At 42.0% G+C, this 19,446-nt stretch overlaps 1 protein-coding gene across 2 annotated transcripts in view; it reads left to right on the top strand.

Moving 5' to 3' along the window:
* The window catches only part of enpp2 (ectonucleotide pyrophosphatase/phosphodiesterase 2), a 31,354-nt gene that overhangs the window by 10,358 nt on the left and 1,550 nt on the right, over positions 1-19,446 (top strand). Inside the window, exons 5-24 of one of the 2 annotated variants that reach the window (XM_085803385.1) lie at positions 39-99; positions 287-384; positions 503-582; positions 1,979-2,098; positions 3,692-3,747; positions 6,466-6,531; positions 7,596-7,668; positions 7,830-7,938; positions 8,039-8,164; positions 9,431-9,462; positions 9,734-9,861; positions 13,241-13,316; positions 13,454-13,541; positions 13,632-13,801; positions 16,001-16,136; positions 16,336-16,475; positions 17,739-17,874; positions 18,203-18,280; positions 18,458-18,590; positions 19,233-19,386. In XM_085803385.1, the coding sequence (XP_085659511.1) occupies positions 39-99; positions 287-384; positions 503-582; positions 1,979-2,098; positions 3,692-3,747; positions 6,466-6,531; positions 7,596-7,668; positions 7,830-7,938; positions 8,039-8,164; positions 9,431-9,462; positions 9,734-9,861; positions 13,241-13,316; positions 13,454-13,541; positions 13,632-13,801; positions 16,001-16,136; positions 16,336-16,475; positions 17,739-17,874; positions 18,203-18,280; positions 18,458-18,590; positions 19,233-19,386 (2,060 nt within the window). The remainder of the gene's footprint in view (positions 1-38; positions 100-286; positions 385-502; positions 583-1,978; positions 2,099-3,691; positions 3,748-6,465; positions 6,532-7,595; positions 7,669-7,829; positions 7,939-8,038; positions 8,165-9,430; positions 9,463-9,733; positions 9,862-13,240; positions 13,317-13,453; positions 13,542-13,631; positions 13,802-16,000; positions 16,137-16,335; positions 16,476-17,738; positions 17,875-18,202; positions 18,281-18,457; positions 18,591-19,232; positions 19,387-19,446) is intronic. The other variant, XM_085803386.1, reaches the window with a different exon arrangement.

A 19,446-nucleotide genomic window follows, 5' to 3' on the forward strand; every position in this document is an offset into this window, starting at 1 on the left:
GCGTATCCCTTTAAATCTCCCTCTGACTGTTGTTGAAGGAGACAGTTCGTGGCTGCAGGATGAGTGTGAGGAGATCAAGAGCCCTGAATGTCCAGCTGGGTATGTTACAGCTCTAACACACAAGTGATAATGTTAAGATACATTTCCCTCTGAAAGGCTGAGTTGTAGAGTTCTATCAGTGACTGCAGACAGACCTTTTCTGTCTGACTCATATTTAAATGATTTGTTGAGGATTCAACTTAATTTCAACATTTTGGTTTCCTGATGTGACTTTGTGCGTTTGCAGGTTTGTGCGTCCGCCACTCATAATTCTGTCAGTGGATGGATTCAGAGCTTCTTATGTGAAGAGAGGAAACACTGTCATACCCAACATCAACAAACTCAGTAAGACTACAGTGTGGATTTAGAGATTTGTATTATCATGTGGAGCAATCACTGTGGTGTCAGTAGTACTGTACTGTAGGTGCCTGAGTCATTTGTTCTGTTGTGTTCTCATTTTCAGGAACATGTGGAACTCATGCTCCGTACATGAGACCTGTTTATCCCTCCAAAACCTTCCCCAACCTCTACTCACTGGCTACAGTAAGGCTCCATTATCCATTAAAGCTAATGTCTTGATGTGGTCCCAGTATGATATTATCATAAATCACAATTATATTGTTGTTATTTATTCATTTTTTGTTTTCTTTTTTGTTTGTTTTAGTTCTTTTCTTTTCTTTTGTTTTTGGAAAGTTTTCCTTTCAGTGTACAGTGAGTGAAGTAGTGAAACAAGGGTTAGACAACATTATCACAACATCCAATATTATTGAATATTGGCCCAAGCGTGAAGGTGCCATGTGCCAAAAGCGTTCTGGGCTCCACAGGAAGGAGGTTTACTGAGCTCTGTCTTTAACCTTAAAACTCTTTGTTGATAAACCCTGAAATGGGAAACTCTGGGTTTACATTGACAGAAGTGCTGACCCAGTCAGTTGAGTGAACAGCATGTTGGTGTAGTTCCCTCAGTATCCAGGGACATTGAGCTTTTGCAGATGATGCTTTTCCCCAAAGGCAAAGCACCATCCCAAATCCCAACAAGAGGCGCACAGCAGCACTGTCTTACTTGGACTAGGACTTTAGCTTGTGAAAACAAAAATACAACAAGCTAGCCAGTCAGGTAAACCCTCCTGCTGCCATTGTGGATCGTGGCAGCAGCCGGGTGCCATCAGATACCATCAAACAAACAAATTCCTAATCTCAGCCTGCCACTTGCTCAGATGGAAAGCCCTTGCATCTGGGTAATAATGCAAGCGACAACTGCAGCTGGCTAACAGAACACGACTGGAATGTCGGATTCTGATTTATATCCTAATGCGACCAAACAAACTGAGAGCTGGGCGGTCCTCTTCCATATTTATATATTCAAAGCTCAGCTATGAAATCAGGTGAGAGCTGTGTTTTATATCCACAGCTTGAGACTGGACATCTGGCAGTCAGAAGAATTAATTGGTAGTCACAGGCAGGATCAAACTACACCTCCCCTGTTGAAGCTATAGGTACAGAACGGAAACACTGATCAATTCAAGAAGATCAAAGAAGTTAGATGTAGGCAACTACACAACATTGAAATATAATGACCATGCATGAGTTCAAATGTGGTCAGTGTTCTACATGAAACTGATGGAGGTGTTATGGTGCGTTCCAGGTGTTTTTCCGACCTGTTCCTATGGTTACCCGTTGGAACGTACAGTCAAACTCGTAACTTCCCACCTGTGAACTTGTACTAGATCGTACTTGTTCCCAGTTGTAACTCGTAACTTGCCTGGAACGCTACAAACTCATAACTGGTGACTTGAAGTCGTGACTTACAGGTTCAAAAGCCTGGAACGCACCATTAGACCCATAACCATCAGGTACCAGGTACAATGATATTTGAATAAATGAAAATGAAGCTTCAGTCTCTGGAATTATAAAAATAGTGATTTTCATTTTTTCTTTCCAGGGGTTATACCCAGAGTCTCATGGGATCATTGGTAACTCCATGTATGACCCGGTGTTTGATGCAACCTTCACCCTGAGGAGCAGAGAGAAGCTAAATCATCGGTGGTGGGGAGGACAACCGGTCAGTCCTGACTCCTCCTCTCCTCTCCTCTCCTCTCCTCTCCTCTCCTCTCCTCTCCTCTCCTCTCCTCTCCTCTCCTCTCCTCTCCTCTCCTCTCCTCTCCTCTCCATCTGTGCTTCGTCAACACAGTGACGTTAATCTGTCAGGTCACAGATCAGACACCAGATCTTTTCCTTTGAAGGCAGCTGCAAAGAGACCAGCAAGGCCCAGATCTAACAAACCCAGTCTGATAGGCTTTATCATCTATTGATTAATGACAGATGCTGATATGTTATTAATAAAAACTGGGTTAGGAACACTCAGTTCTGTCAGGGCCACAGGTCTGATGTTACATTTTTTCCGAATTGCTGAAACACTAAATTCCTCTGGTGCCTGAAGCCATTTATCAAATCACTCACTCTTTTGGTGAAACCATAAACAATTATCAGCAGTTAGTCTCATGTCACATTTTTGCAAAACTAAAAGCAGTTTCTCTTTCAGTTTCAGCTGTTGTTGAGCTGTGAATATTTTTTTTAGAAAATATAAAATACCATTTTTCTGTTCAGCTCTAACATGGTTTCCATTCTTCTCTTTAGTGTGTAAATAAATGACCTGTGGTGCTTTTATCTTGATTGGCTTGTATGATCTAAAAACAGAGTTTGATTCTGAGGACAGATAAAATAGTCTTGAGGTGCCTGTTGGTTTTGCAAGAAGAGTCAAAGATTTGGTGAAAATAGTTTGACTATTGAATTTGTGTAAACCACTTTGAGAAAAGCAGAGAAGGTTTCAGGAAACATTTGAGTGATTGTGAAAAACTGTAGATAACATCACATGTAAGATGTATAGACAAACAGTATAATTAGAAGAAGAGGAGAAAGCATGGACTGCACTTAAATAAGTCGCACGTGCACTTGTGTTGCCATGGCAGCGGCGCAAGGCGCTTGCCAGCATACTCTGCCAGCCGGTGCAGATATTAAATTCACCATGCTGTGTGTGTGGAGCAGCCACATCTTAAACCACAGCATGTTGAGCCACAGGCTGTAATCCAGCCTGGAGACGTTTGAAGTTAATCACACTGTTGAAACTGTTCAGCTGTCACATGTTTTCTAGCCTCAGGTTTGGCTGACTCCTTCGGTCTCTCCTCAGAACAAACTGCTTTCACTCTGTGTTCATGTAGACTGAGACGCATCCAGCGTATCAACGTTAACACCAATGTTATCCATCTGCATGAGTTGCCTGGACATTCACTTATCACCTGGGCTCCTATACAGCTCTTGACCAGTGACTTACAGTATTTGTAGAGTTGGTTCCTTGTGTTAAGAACATAGACGTATGTATCAGTAATAAGTTAATGAGCTTAGAGTTCTGTATTAGCTCACTGAGCCAGAGCCTCCAGCTCAGGACCAACTTCACCTGGATTTACCTGCCAGCTCCAGTTTCTTCCTCAGTAAAACAAGCAAAACAAAGAGCTTTGGTTAAACTCTGTGCTGCATTTGGGCCTATACACCTGCTTTACCATACCACCTGGAATAACCTTAAAATGTGATTCTCTGTCCTTCTCACACATGTCTAATGAGCTATGACAGAGGAATAAAACTTTGCTTTATTTCCTAGATCTGGATCACGGCGCTCAAACAGGGACTTAAGGCTGCCACCTTCTTCTGGCCTATGTAAGTGCTCACACACGCACTCACACACGTTGATCTCATTCTTTCTGTCACCTGTGACTGTGGGTGAGGGTTGATCTTCACGAGAACAGTCCAGTACTATAGACACCACACCTACGTATCTGTCAGTCTTCAACTCAGTCTGCAAACTGTGTGATGGCGGTAATGGAGGTCACGTTCTTGTTGTGCTCTGGCACAACTATAATGATAATTTATTAAGATGCCTCACACGGGGGCACCAAAATGTTGTGATTAACACTCTATAAATAAATTATTATTATTAAGAGGGTTATTGGCTATCAAATTAGTAAAATATCAATACCAAAATATTAATAATTACTGTAAAAATTATTAATGGGATTTAATTTTATTAAATCCACCTCGGGGCACCAGACAGCCAATGTACCAAAGTCAGTCTCATAAGGGTGTGCTAACTATTAATATAGAACCTTGTTTAATACTCACTATTGTACAATATAACAGACGAGCAAAGTTTCAAGGAAGTTTATTGGACACTTCTGGAAAATGGAATAACAAAACATAAAACCAAGACAAGCTACATACACTATGTACACGTGTGTGTGTGCGTGCGTGCGTTTTGGTGAAAGTGTATGACCATGTGTGTGTGTGACCATGTGTCTGTGAAGTGTGACCTCAGACAGTGGAAAAGATGGAGGATGGTTGCTTTGTCCTGAGACAAAGGGAGTTACAACCAAATGGCCTCCAAGACCAACCACATGTGATGTGTGGGGGACGGGAACAAAGGTGTTTTCTTTGTTCAACACTCAAATCACTAATTCAACAGGTTAACCGATCATTAGGCTATAGGTGACAACAGCAAAGCTCAAGTATTTAAACTGATTTCAATCAATACATACATTGGCAAGGTTGAAGTACTCTATGCTTAGTCAATACTGTTTGTCAATTTTAGGGATGTCACGATTACTTGTTTTCACAATTAATCGCAGTATTAAACGCCATAATTCATTGATTGTAATACCGCCACTTTCCGAAAAAGATTATGTTGGAACTATAGCTGCAGATGTGCGCCAAAGTAAAGGTAAACGCTAGAGATGCACGGATAGGCAATTATTTAATCTGCAACCGCATCACAAAAGTCGCCATCCACCCGAACCAACGTTTTTTCAAAGCCACACCCGCCCGCCATCTGCCCGTTGTTGTATATCTAATATATATATATGTAGATATTTTTCCTAATTGGTTCAACCGCCACCCGCCCGAATCTAATTAAAATATATTTTTTCGTCATGTCATCCGCCCGACCCATGGTTTATCTGCGGACTCCGCGGATGTGCCCGCAAACCGCACATCTCTAGTAAACGCACAGATACTGGTCCATTTATCTAATGTAACACTGAATTGGTTGAATGTTAGCATGTCATTTGTATTGTAAAAAAATGATTGATGGGACCACAGAAGATCAATTAGCAACTATCTAGTTTAAATATATATTCCTGCAGATGTATTGACTCTTCTTCTTCTCTTGTGGAACACAAAGGAAGCCACACTGATCAGCACAGAGGAGGCTGGAAGTGAGCAGCACCGAGCTGTTTTTACAGCAATTTGTGTAAATGAGCCTGTTTAAAATACGCAGGATTCCTCTGCGAGTGGGGGTCATACACATGCCACTCCATGGACCCCCATGGGCCAGAGTGTGGTTAACAGTGCTGTTCTTGCACTTGGCACAGACAGAGGTGTGTGAGGAATAAAGGAAAAAATTGAGTGTGTGTGGGACCGAGAGAGTGGAAGTGTGTGCTGACGTTTGTGTTCTCCCCAGAAGATCAACACATCCCCTAGTGTGCTGCTCCAGCTACACAGTGGGGACAGACATGGTAATGGGGACCAGGGATTGGTGGATGGATGGATGGAAAGGCTGAACTGAGAGAGAACAGTGTGACCACACCTCCTTGTTCCCCCATGCCACCCCCCACCACCTCGTACATGAACTGCCGCGCTGCACGGCAACGTGATGGTTGGCAGCTGTGGGCTGTATGACGGCCAGCAGCCTGCATGGTTGGTGGCCTCATCTCCACACAGGCCGCCTTTGACGTTCAGACACTTTAAACAGTGAGGAGGCTTCAAATGTGTTTTACTTCACAACCCTCAACTTTATGAGGCTCTCATACAGTTAAAGGAGCAGTCTGGAGTTTAATAGGGTTTAATTGATGAGAACGGTGGAGCAGGAGCAGGAGCAGGAGCAGGAGCAGGAGCAGTCTGTTGCAAAAACTCAAAATCTTTCCAAGAATATTTTGTCTTATTTCTTGTCAAAATGTCTCAATTTTAGTCAAAACTAATCTCTTTCCACTTAAAATAAGACTCATCACCTAAAAATTAACTTGTTTTTAGACAGTTTTCACTTGTTTCAAACTAATTTTCAATTGAAATAAGTAAGAAAATAATAAAATAATAAGTAGAAAAACTTGCTCCACTGTCAGATTTTTCTACTTATTTAAAGTGGAAAATGTGCTTGAAAAAAGTAAAAAAGTGTCTAAAAACAAGCTACTTTTTAATGTGATGAGTCTTATTTTAAGTATAATTAGATGTATTTTGACTAGAAATGACATTTTGACTAGAAATAAGACAAATATTCTTGGTAAGATTTTGAATTTTTGCAGTGTGTAAACACTCTGTTGTGTTTGGCTTGCCTGTCACCTGCAGCTGTTACATTACTCTCCACTGTGTGTCTGCCTGATTTTCCAGTGCCATCCCATTGGAGCGGAGGATACTGACCATACTGCAGTGGCTCCACCTCCCTGAAGGAGAGAGGTGAGTTCAGCTTCACATGTTTTCTCTGCTCCACTTTTGTCTTTTATCTTCCTGTTTCCTGTGAGTTTTTCCTCAGTGGATGTGAGGGTCTAAGGACAGAGGATGTTGTTATGATGCTGTTTAAAGCCCTTTGAGACAAACTGTTGGTAAAAATGGGCTATAATAAACTTATAAAAAACAGAGCTCAAAGCAACAAAAATATTCAACCCAGCTCTGTTTCTTGTCTGACCCAGTTTGTGACTGTACTCTGTCATACACGTCGTCTTCAACATCAGGCCTGACATGTCTATTTGCTCACTATCTGGTATTGGGGGTCAGTAGCTTCCACAAATGAGGTCCAGTGTGTAAAATGTGGGTAAAACTGTGATATCTAGTGTTCAGATTCTAAATTACAGCGGTCACTTGGAGTATTTCAGGAGAATTGAGCGATGAGGTGAGGTGATCTAAACCATTTTACCATATGTCTGCTGTTTCCTCTTTCTTCTTTCCTTTCGCCTTCTTCTTCATTGGTTTATTTATGAACCCTTGTGAAACGTGCTCTCTGACTGGATTTTCTGTTCAGGCTGCCGTATACAAACATGGTGGCGCAGGATGGTGACGCTCTCTAAAGCAAGACCCTTGCTATATGTCTATATAAAAGAAGAATTTTAAGTTTAGGGAAACCAAACAAATTTTATTTTTATAGTGATTATACACTTATACTTCACTTTACACACTGGACCTTTAATACTTGATCATAATGAACCTGAACAAGGAGAGAGAAGCAGTGAATGAATGAATGAATGAATTTATTTATTTAAAACAGGGACAATGCACAAAAAACATTAATCTTGTAAAACAAGAAGAGATGCTTTGAGCCAGGTTATAGCAACAATTGCTAATTTCCGCCTGTAGTCCCTAGTAGGACTACAGGCCTGTAGTCAGAGAGATATTGTTACAACACAAGAACAACAGCTCATCAGATGTTTGAAAAGGAGTTATTTTCTTGTATTCTCAGTCAGATAAAAAACAAAAAAAACTTAAGTGAATGTAATATCAGTTATGTGTCATGTGTCCTGTTTCAGGCCGTATGTCTACGCCATGCACTCTGAGCAACCAGACACATATGGACACAAAATGGGGCCCATGAGCATAGAAGTGAGTCCAGTACCCAGTATCTGCTGCTTAGTCTGATGCTACATTTAAAGCCATGAACAGTTTCTGTTTCTCAGTGAATTTCATTCAAAGTGCAGGAAAAGAAAAGAAATCCTAAATCAGATCAGTATTTGCTGATTTCTGACTCCCTCTGTGGTCTCCAGCTGAACAACCCTCTGAGGATCATCGACAGAATAGTTGGTCAGCTGATGGACGGACTGAAGCAGATGAAGCTGCACCGCTGTGTCAACATCATCCTGGTGGGAGATCATGGTACAGACACACACCAGCACAGACACACACTGCTACAGAAGGTCATATCCTCACTCAACAAAGAACTGCTCCACTGAAACAACTTCCTGTGTGTTGTCAGGTATGGAGGAGGCTCACTGTGACCGCACCGAGTACCTCAGCAACTACATGACCAATGTTGATGACTTCATCCTAGTCCCAGGGGCCCTGGGTAGAATACGTTCTAGATACCCCAACAACCCTAAATGTGAGAGAGTCGCTCATACTCTTTTCCTATCTGTTTCTTTTTCTGTTTTCACTCTTGTTTAAAGGGATAGTTCAACATTTTGGCAAATTGGCCCATTGCCATAATCCCTATAGTCATAGCAGTAGGTTTGTTACCTTTATTTGTTGGTGCAAGCTATTTTTAGAACGGCGGAGCAGAGCCGCGAGCTGCTCAGAGCTACGCTACGGAGGCTGATGGGATTTCTTGGTTTCCCTCATCAAACTCATCAAATACACAATCCAACAACTCCACAACGCTCTGGTGGACAAGTTGTGACCTGCACATTCACCACGCTATGAGATAATAACAGAACGTTATGAGACAGAGTTGTTTTAGAGGTAAATTCTTGCAAAACAGCGCGTTGCCTTCAGGGGAAGTCTCTGTATTTACCTCGAAAACAACTCCGTCTCGTAACATTCCGTTATTATCTTATATGGTGAATGTGCAGGTCACAACTTGTCCACCAGAGCGTTGTGGAGTTGTTGGATTGTGTATTTGATGAGTTTGTTGAGGGAAACCAAGAAATCCCATGAGCCTCCATAGCTTAGCTCTGAGCAGCTCGCGGCTTGGCTTGGCCGTCCTTTTTTTTAAACCTTTATTTAACCAGGTAAAGCTTACTGAGATATAGAATCTCTTTTTCAAAAGCGACCTGGCCAAGAGGCAGCAAAATTAGTTCTAAAAATAGCACACACTGACAAATAAAGGTAATGAACCCACTGCTATGACTATAGGGATTATGGCAATGGGCCAATTTGCCAAAATGTTGAACTATCCCTTTAAGGTTTAGTTTCCCTTTTCACCTTTATTCAATGTTTACCTGTCATTATTTAAGATTTGTCTTATTCCTGCATACACACAGCTTCACTGAATCATCAGCTATTCATCACTTTGATGCTCATTAGCAAACATGAAGTAGTAAAATAGAGCCAAGAATAAAGAGCCTTAGATCTGATCATTGTCCATGTGCGTATTGGTACTGAACTACATGACTGGTTGTACAGTATCTCAGGCCACGTGTGATGCTCCACTCTGTCCTCTCTCTTATTATATAACTTTATAGATAAAGCAGTAACATGCCTCACTTTTTTTGTCAATGCAGAGACTTGAAAAAGTTACTGGTACCCCTCTTTGGCAGCTGCTACTGGAAATGTGTTGAAGTTTTTCTCTGTTAAGTTCAGTATGCTTTAGTGTTGTACTTCAGTGAGGTAATAGTTTTCACTTCTAAACTCTATTACCTTCTTTTTCCAGATGACCCCAAAGCTGTTGTTGCAAATCTAACAGTAAGTATCAGGCTTAATGACAAATGAAATATGAATTAAAAACAACTGGAGGATTTTGTGAAATACAATAACAGAGCTGTACTATTGTAGAGCATCACAGGTAGACTTTTATTTGTCTAGGAAGACGTTTTGCCTCTTATCCAAGGGGCTTCATCAGTTCGCAACGCATCAGTCTGAATAGTTCTCACTAGTCTGACACTGGTATGAATATCCATAGACACAGGTAGACATGTGATACTGGGCTTTTCATAGAACTAATGTTGTGTTTCAGTGTAAGAAAACAGACCAGCACTTTAAGCCGTACCTGAAGCAACACCTGCCCAAGAGACTGCACTACGCAAACAACCGACGTATTGAGGAGATTCACCTGCTGGTGGACAGGAAGTGGCACGTGGCCAGGTACAATGACATCACTACAACAGGAAGTGCGGTCATATGTAAAGGAGCTTTTTAACTTCTGCTATTAGCATTACTATGTGTTTGATGACTTTGCATTGTGTTCCGGATAGCCCTCCCACTGTGCCAGTGTACTTTCAGATTGAGAGTGAACACTTGCTTGAATCAAATTAGACAGTAATAAGATGTAAAAAGTTGAGATAAGACATAACAGGTCATAGGTTGTGTAAAAATAGACAAATCTGTATATAATATGTTCTTTATCAGATAATCAATAAACACCTACCAAAATTATGCTACATTTAGAAAAAGCCCATAATTACATATACTGTACCATACATGAACAATGATATAAATAGACACAATTACATCACAGTCAGTGTGATAGACAACTGTAATTAGAGAAGAAGATTTATTATTATTATTATTATTATTATTATTATTATTATTATTATTATTATTATTATTATTATTATAGTAATTGTTTTTTTTACTTACAGTAACACTGTTTCACAAACAGTAGGTTATGGAGGCTGGTTGCATGAGTCTGGCTTCATGCAACCCTGAACTGATCTGTCTGAAAGCTTCAGCTCATGGCCAATCAACATGGCTTTTATATAACTGGCAGATTTACACTCTCCTTTATCAATTCATCCGCAGATTTGACAAAGATTTGTACAGCAGATCTGAGGCAGAAAACGATCTTCTCAAAATGTGTAAACCTATTTTCCTAGAACATCACATGACAAATGTGACATAATCTTAGAGCATTCATTTATGCTACTTTTGACAAAAAGGGAGCAAATAAGTAAAATACTGCCAAAGCTTTAAAAGGTGCGAGACGAGGAGGTGTCAGTAATTTAGATTTGTGGCTTCATGTGCTAACAAGCAGCTGCCCTGACCTCAGCTACAGGCCGTGTAGATGTGGCGTTTCCTGCCCACCCCTCACTGAAGCTTTGTACCGCACATCTTGCTTCACTTAAAACACATTTCAACATGGGCTGCGATCTCTGCGTCGTTAACACGCGCAGCGCTGAGAGGGTTTAAGCAGAGTGGGCCTCAGTCACACTGCAGCTGCTGAAACATGAATGACTCTGAAATTAGCTCTGACAAGTTTCTGATGTGAAACAGTGAAAAGTCTCGGGCAGCGATCAGTGACACAGTAAATCATGACTAAGTCATCACCAGCAAGAGTGAAAACAAACACTGCTCTGTGTGTGTGTGTGTGTGTGTGTGTGTGTGTGTGTGTGTGCATTTACATGTGCATGACAGTGCAACCTCCATCATGCTGTTTTGGTGAACCATGGTAGAGCCAGGGGTGTTTCTAGACACTCTGGAGGCCCCAGGCAAGAGGTAACTTGGAGGGCCCCCATCCCCAACCGGGACCACAAACATTAACTGTTAATGAATCCAAAAATTCCAAACCATTGGTGATTCAATTCTGCATACTATGTCAACTCAGTCTCGTATAAAACTTAACTTGGCTATGTTGGTCCAAAATGTAAAAACATAGAGGGTTTACAATAACGGCTCTTAAATTGTATGACTGTTACATTTTTTCAGACTATTTTTTTCCTATTTTTTTTGCGTCCAAATCACGTGACGTCCAAATTTCCAGCCGTGAGAACAAAAAAACATTTCTATCATTTTTAGTGGAAAAATCAATATAATGAGGTAGTTTCTGCATAAAAATGTCCTTTGATTATATTTGTAGCGAGAAATATATATTTTATTTTCAAAATATTCGCCACAGTGAATGTACATATTCACTCACTTGCTTGTTGTTGCTATGTCGCTAGGGTGATTGCACTTTTATATATGATACTGGGTTGACTAGGCACAACATTCGATGTACACAGCCAGTGGCAATATCAGGTTGTCACCGATATGGACCAATGTCAGCCATCCCTGGGGGGCCCCTTCCAGCTCAGGGCCCTAGGCAATGTTGCAACGCCTCTGGGTAGAGCTATACTCTGTTTCAGACACACACACATGCAGAGAGAGAGAGAGAGAGACAGATGCTAAATGAAGAGAACTTTGAGGGTTGTGTGCAGCTCAGATGGTCAGATGGACTCATCATGGACTCTCTCTCTCTCTCTCAGTAAATCCCAAACCAACTAACTGAAACAGAGTGTGTTTCACTTCCCTGTCAGCTAGTCATTTACATTTTCTGCATGCTTGTGGGTTTACCCTGACCCCCCCGCCCCCCTAACGCACACACAGACAGACACACACACACACACACACACACACACACACACACACACACACACACACACACACACACACACACACACACACACACACACACACACACACACACACTCATAATATGGTGTATAACTAGCAGTAGTGTTTTAATGGTCACTTAATAAAAAGTGGCTGTTTTTCAATTTGAGCCTGTGGTTTGAGGTGTGTGACGGAGGTTGTCCTCATCTGAGGACTGAAGTGTGTGTGTCTGTGTGTGTGTGTGTGTGTGTGTGTACTAACAAGATCCTGCATGTTTGTATTCTACAGTTTAACCCATTAAAGGATAATTACAGTTTTTTTTTACAATCTGGACCTTATTTCTAGCATAAAATACGAACAGAATACAGAATCATACAGTCACTCACTCTTCTTTGTGAAGCACCTTCCCTGATAAATCAACAACATAATACAAATACACAACAGCAAAAGTGTAAATACAGGTGCACCACGCTACTGCCATAAAAACATAAAAGATGGGTTTTCAATAGAGATTTAGTAGAGTTAGGGTTAGGCATCTGACTCAGGGTGCTGAGTCAGATGGGTGTGCACTGTGCAGCCATGAAGGACCTTTACAGTTTGCTATAACATCTGGAATTTAGTGTGACCTGCGCCAGTGAAGAGCAGGAATGATGTGTTCAAATCTCAGTGATAAATCTGAGTTGGCTCAGCCATGAATATATGGTACAATAATACCAATATGAACAGTCAGTGTTCTCTGTCTTTTTTATTTTTACTGCCGACATTTGAAACTGAGATACACAACAGTTAGAGGCAGACTGACACCTCAGAAGACACTTTATTTCAAAGGACACATTTGAATTTTATTTACTTTATTCATATAAAGAGGACATCATTATTATTATTATTATTATTATTATTATTATTATTATTATTATTATTATTATTATTATTATTATTATTATTATTATTATTATTATTATTATCTCGAGGCATGTAACATGGACAAGACCTCCAGATGTTACAGAGAAATAAGCAGCCTGACACGTTTCATCAGGAGACAGTGATATACTGAGTCATTAGAAGGACAGCAGTTTGTTCCCAGCCCACTTAACATCTCACTACAAAGTGCAGGAACCAGATACTGATGTTTGATTCACACTGTTTACTCCAGGAAAGCTCCTGAGGGAAGGAGGCACTGTGGTTTCGCAGGTGACCACGGATATGACAACAAGATCAACAGTATGCAGGTACTGTGACTATCCATTCATCATCTCTCTCTGTTCCTCTTCCGCCCCCTCTTTCTTCTGAGCCTCAAATGAATGAATGAACTCGGTGCAAGATGGATTATATGGATTGATTAGACTTTTCATCTGTTTGTTTTCAGACTATCTTTTTGGGGTATGGACCAACGTTTAGATTCAAGACTAAAGTGCCCGCCTTTGAAAACATTGAGCTGTACAATGTAATGTGTGGTAAGTCTTCATGTCGTCTGTGCGGGGGCGCGTGCGTACACTCAGCAAAGTTTGATGCGCGTCTCACTGACTGATTCATCTCCCCTTCAGATGTCCTGGGCCTAAAACCAGCCCCCAATAATGGAACCCACGGCAGTCTGAACCACCTGCTGAGGACCCCCTTTTATAGACCCGCCATGCCAGAGGAGGTCTCTAGACCCACAGCCTCTGGTCTGCTCCCTGCAGGCATGGAGGATCTAGGCTGCAGCTGTGATGACAAGGTCAGCGGAGACGACTCACCTGGGTCTAGACCATAGACCTGGCCTGTCAGTCAGCCAGCCACTTAATTACTGATGACAACAGTGAGACTAAAACCGTCCATGACTTCTATCACCTGCCACTGCTCTCCTAAACCAGTGATCTGTAATGATCCTGATCAGTCTTGTATCTCCTGAGTTTTAGTAGCTGCTGTGATATAAACATCCTGTAGCAAATGCGATGCTCCGAAAGGACCGTTCCACTTGATCACGATCAGTTTATTGATCATTGGATCAGTTGTTTTTTCTGTGTTTTTCTTTTCACCACAGTAATGGCTGAGCTGGGACTGAGAGTTTTGACTGCACAAGAATCACGAGGGGTTCTTGTTTAAAGCCCCAGTGTGTAACTTATTTGGCTTTTTATTAGCAAAAATCAAATATGTCTTTCATAAATACGTATTTCACTGAAGTCGAATCACACCCGCATACAAATGAAAGCTTTCTTGTACCTTAGAATGAGTTGTTACAAGTCGTTAAATATATACAAGGGACGACGCACCGAACCGAGGCGGCCATGTTGCATCGCCATTTTTTACGTTGAGTGGCAGCGTGACCGTAGGTAACCATAGAAACTCAGCGGAGCTGTCGGCTCGGGGAGAAAGTTTTCCAGGTAGCGCCTGTTAAAACTGTCACCACTGTGTAGTGTGAGGAAGGACGGAGGCACTGGTGTTGCATTCAGGTGCAGTCAGGCAGACGGCCGTCAGCAAACCAACCGGATGTCATTTTACTCCACCAGAGAAAGACGGTAAAACAATACCACATCACCATGACAACATATTGTCATGTCTGTATTGTTTTGCCTCATGCTGGTGGACCACTTGTTTACATAGAGGCTTGTTCATCCTGTTACATGCAGCGTCTGTTGTCTGTCTGATGTCTGCCCGATTTCACGTGAATGCAACATCAAGAATACGTTCAGATATGCAACCGCACCGCTAGATGGGGGGAATTCCTACATACTATACCTTTAAGGATTGCTCACAGGAGTTGTTCAAACCACTTTTGATATATTTGTACCAAAAAAAAGAAAACTGAAAAAAAAAAAAACTGTCCAGGTGCCAGATGCCTCTTAATTACATGGGAGTGTGTTTTCAGTGATAGTTGGGGTTGTTTTACATAGGTTTGTGTTCCCAGCACTGAGCTCATGTTGACAGGACCTTACACAGCCACATGTAAACAACTACAGCCATGCCTGCACATTGGTATGATTGTGACTGGAAGAAGAGAGAACTTTAGCACTCCTCAGTATTCCTCCACACAGACAGGCTCCGCAACACGCTGTATCACTCACACACCACTGATCTAAACAGCTGATGGGCGGAGTGATGCAGCGCGTTGCAGAGCCTGTCTGCGTGGAGGAATACTGATGAGTGCTGCCTGAGTTGGTTAGTTCCAGATAAAACAAGAACATTTTTCGACCAGCTGATGCATTGTAAATTTTTACCTTAGATCCTACTCTTGAACTGGTGTATTATTTTGAGACGGGACTTCTCGTAGGTGGCAAAAATACGCTGATTAATGGTCCCTCATTGACAACAGTGTACTGCCTGTGTATTGGTGCAGCACAATGTGCCGATGTTTCTCAGTGGAGGGGAGCAGGGACCTTTCTACTGCATCTAGTGTACTTAATGGTCATTTGGAGCTCATACAACCCCACTTCAAAAAAGAACTGAACTATCCCTTTAAACCAGTTTTTTTTTTTTGCAGTGCGACAATAATGCACCTGATCAGACAATAATGAGATGCACTTTTCTCGCACTCCAATATAATACACAAGGCAATAAAGCAATAGCCTATGCACAACAGACTTATCTGCATGAGACTCGTCATCAGTAATTGTTTTGACCTGAATGCTTTGTTATGTCTGATATTCAGCTTCCTGTGAAGCTGAAATCATCTTGTTATCTCTTTGCTTCCTGCTGCAGAGCTTCACCTCCACGTCCATTCACTCATCTTCAAACTCAAACTTCTTTTACCAAAGAAAAGATGCTCTCTCTTTTCATCATTGACCAGATACTGTCAGTGTATCTGTGGAGATATGAACTGTCTGGACTGGTTAGAACTGGACTCTGCTGCTGCCTCAAACTGTTTCACTTTACTGTGTCTGTGATTCCCATGAAGATCTCTGGCAAGAGATTGTTTCAATCTCTGATCTTTTTGCAGTTGCGTGTAAAAAGTAGGGGCCAGAGAAGTTTGAAAGTGACCCTTGTACGAGGCTATAACCTGGAGTCACTGTGGCTCTGTCTCTTACAGAACAAAGTGGAGGAACTAAACCAGCGACTGAGGCAAGCTATTGATGGTCAGTGTCACATGACTGAGGTGTTATAGAGTCTGGAGGCTGATGAGAATTATACTGTATCATTCATGCTATTAAAGGTCACTTATATATGATGATGTCAAGTACAGTAAAATCCTGTGGCCTGTATCATATCCATGTAGAGACGCGTCGTTGTGAACGTGTGCTGCTCATCTTCATCCTCTCTGCTCCTCCTCCTCAGACAGCAGGAACCTGCCGTACGGTCGACCTGCTGTGCTCTTCCGTACCAAATACACCGTCCTCCACCACAGCGACTACATCAGTGGCTACAGCGAGGCTCTGTCTATGTCCCTGTGGACGTCCTACACCGTCAGCAGACAGGTACTGTCCATTCCCAGCTCTCTCTGCCCTGACTAGAGGATACTGTAAAGTTTCAGCATCATATCCCAACGGGGAACACAATCATTTATTATCAGGTCAATTTGATTATCAGTAGATGAGTCAGCCGTAAAATATGAATATTACCTGATCAGGTAATATTCATATTTTAAGGCTGACTCATCTACTTTCGTTATAGCCCTGCCCACTTCTAAGTGTAACCACGCCCACTTCCTGTTATAGACCTTTTTGTTAAAGTCCCGCCCACTTTCTGTTACAACCCCACCCACTCATTTTCAGTTATAACTCCGCCCACTCCCAAGTGTAAGCATGTCCACTCCCTGGTATAGCCCCGCCCACTTCCGGTTAAAGTCCCACCAACTTCAAATTGTGACCACGCCCGCTTTCTGTTATGCCACACCCATTTCCAGCCATAGCTCCGCCCACTTTCAGTTAAAGCCCCACCCACTTCCAATTTTATTTTCAGGTGTCACCACGCCCATTTTCATTTATAGCCCCATTTCCATTATAGCTCTGCCCACTCCTTCTTATAGCCCCGCCCACTTTCCATTATAGTTCCGCCCAGTTTCCGTTATAGCACACCAATTTTCAGTCATAGCTCCGCCCACTTTCCATTATATTTTGATTCGTATACTGACCTCATAGAATCAGAATCTCTGACTGTATGATTTTTAGAGAGTCAGGTGAGTCTAACAATCTAACTACAAAACAACAACGCTAGTGCAAAAGCACATTGAGTTGCCTTGGTATGAAATGTGCTATATAAATAAAGATGCCTTGCCTTGCCTTGCCTAGTGAGTTTAGCTGTGATTAAGTATCCTGTCTTCCTATCATTACAAATGGAACTGAAGTTAAAATTGTGAGTCAGTAAGTTTTTTTGGTGCCACACTATCACCAGTGATCTTACCTGTAACTGGTACTCTAAATTATTATTGTACACCAAAGACTTGCTGTAACTGATATAGGCTAACCAGCTAGTAAATGTCAACATGTAAGGTTTGACTATTAGTTATCAAGCTACGGTATTAAGGGCAACTTCAGTCTTTCCTGATTGTGATTGTGATTTTGCTGATTGCAGACCAAATTAAAGGTTAATTTTGTTTTCGGAGCTTCTGGCACCACCTGCTGGCAGAAGTAGAGTTGAACCTCTTCCCTCTCATTCATCAGACCAAAAGAGTCTGACAAGGCACCACTAGACTTGAGAGCTTGTGTCAGTAGACCTGAATCCCTGCTCTCTTTCTCCAGGTAGAAGTGTCTCCTCTGCCTGAGGCCATGTCCAACTGTGTGAGACCTGACGGCCGAGTCCCTCCGGCCTACAGCCAGTCCTGCACCAACTATAGAGCCAACAAGCAGATCAGCTACGCCTTCCTGTACCCACCACGTGAGTTCACCAGCTTCAAACCCCTTTGCTTCTTATTTGATTTCATTTTCTTTAATTGATTTTTTCACATTGACTTGCTCTAAATGTATCATGTAGAAAATGGAAACTAAAATCTCTTCTTTACAAAAGTCTAAAGGGCATTTATGGGAAGTTCAATGAAAACTTTGCTTCCTGTTACATTTAATGATCCTTGAGATGAGTCTAGAACGTGACTGGACAAAGACCATGAAGTCCAGTGAACTCTGTAGAGCTCTGTGATCACACTGTTACCAGCAGCTCATCATCTCTGGCCTGGTCCAGTTTCTAACCGTGTTTTTGTTCTCGACAGAGCTGTCATCAACCACAGATAGAAAGTTTGATGGGGTCCTGATCACGAACACTGCTCCCATGTATCCTGCCTTCAAGAGTGAGTCAGTGTTAACAGTTCAACTGTGTGAGAGGAATCCTGATCACACCTTTGGCCGCTTACCACATCAATACTAATCACTACTGATAGATTGAGTCCTGTACTCAGCGCTTGTTTCTTCTGTCTCTACTGCATCCCTCTCTCTGTCTCCTCCTCTTCTCTCTCTGTCTCTCTCAGGAGTGTGGAGTTACTTTCAGAAAGTTCTGGTGAAGAAATTTGCCACAGAGAGAAATGGAGTGAATATTCTGGTCGGACCTGTCTTTGACTACAATTATGATGGAGTCAGGGACTCAGTGGAGAAGATTAAAGAGTGAGAATACATTTGTCACACTCAATAGTGTTTCAGAGCATTGGGAAATCGCTGACTTCCCCCTCATGTAATTTCAATTTAAAGAGGAACTATGCAAGAATCTGACCGTAGTTTAAACACCCTCAGAGTAATTGTGATGGTTCAATAACTTGTTACAGGGAGAGCGGAGGCACTTTTCCTTCCACCTAACGTCTCTCAGCCAAAAAGACACTTTGCAAGATCAGAGCCTCTGACCCGGTGTCCCGGATCTCGTCTCATGAGAAACATGGAATGCTTTACGGCACTACGACACAAACATGCCCTGTAATCTGTAATCTCCTGGTAATATATCCCACCTCAGTAGACATCGCCCCATGGCTTGCCTTCTCACTGGCTTCGTTGAAAACAAATGCCCATGGCCGGGGGCGATGGAGGAGGGTTAGCTTTTTTATGACAGTGAAAATATGTACTCTGAAACTGTAGGAGGAGCTCCATAGAGAAAGAAAAGCGACCAAAACAGTGAAAGAGTGACTGCCTTGCATAATTCCCCTCTAAAGTGAGGTTTTCTTGAGGAAAACAAAAGTCTCTCTGAAAAGTTTGGGAAGTTTGTTCTATTGTTAGGAGTAAAAGCTGATCGCTATTCTTTTTTTGTCTTTAATGCAGGTTTGTAAGTGGGACAGTACTCATCCCCACACACTACTTTGTGGTCTTGACCAGCTGTCTGGACTTCACACAGGCTGCAGACTTGTGCAGCGGCCCACTCACCAGTGCTGCCTTCATCCTGCCGCACAGACCCAACAACGACGAGACCTGCAGCGTAAGAAGCATCAGATATAAAACTACACTGCAAAAACTCAAAATCTTTCCAAGAATATTT

Source organism: Trachurus japonicus, chromosome 16, assembly GCF_045865225.1.
Source record: "Trachurus japonicus isolate A0001 chromosome 16, Traja_1.0".
In the NCBI taxonomy this organism is placed as follows: Eukaryota; Metazoa; Chordata; class Actinopteri; order Carangiformes; family Carangidae; genus Trachurus; species Trachurus japonicus.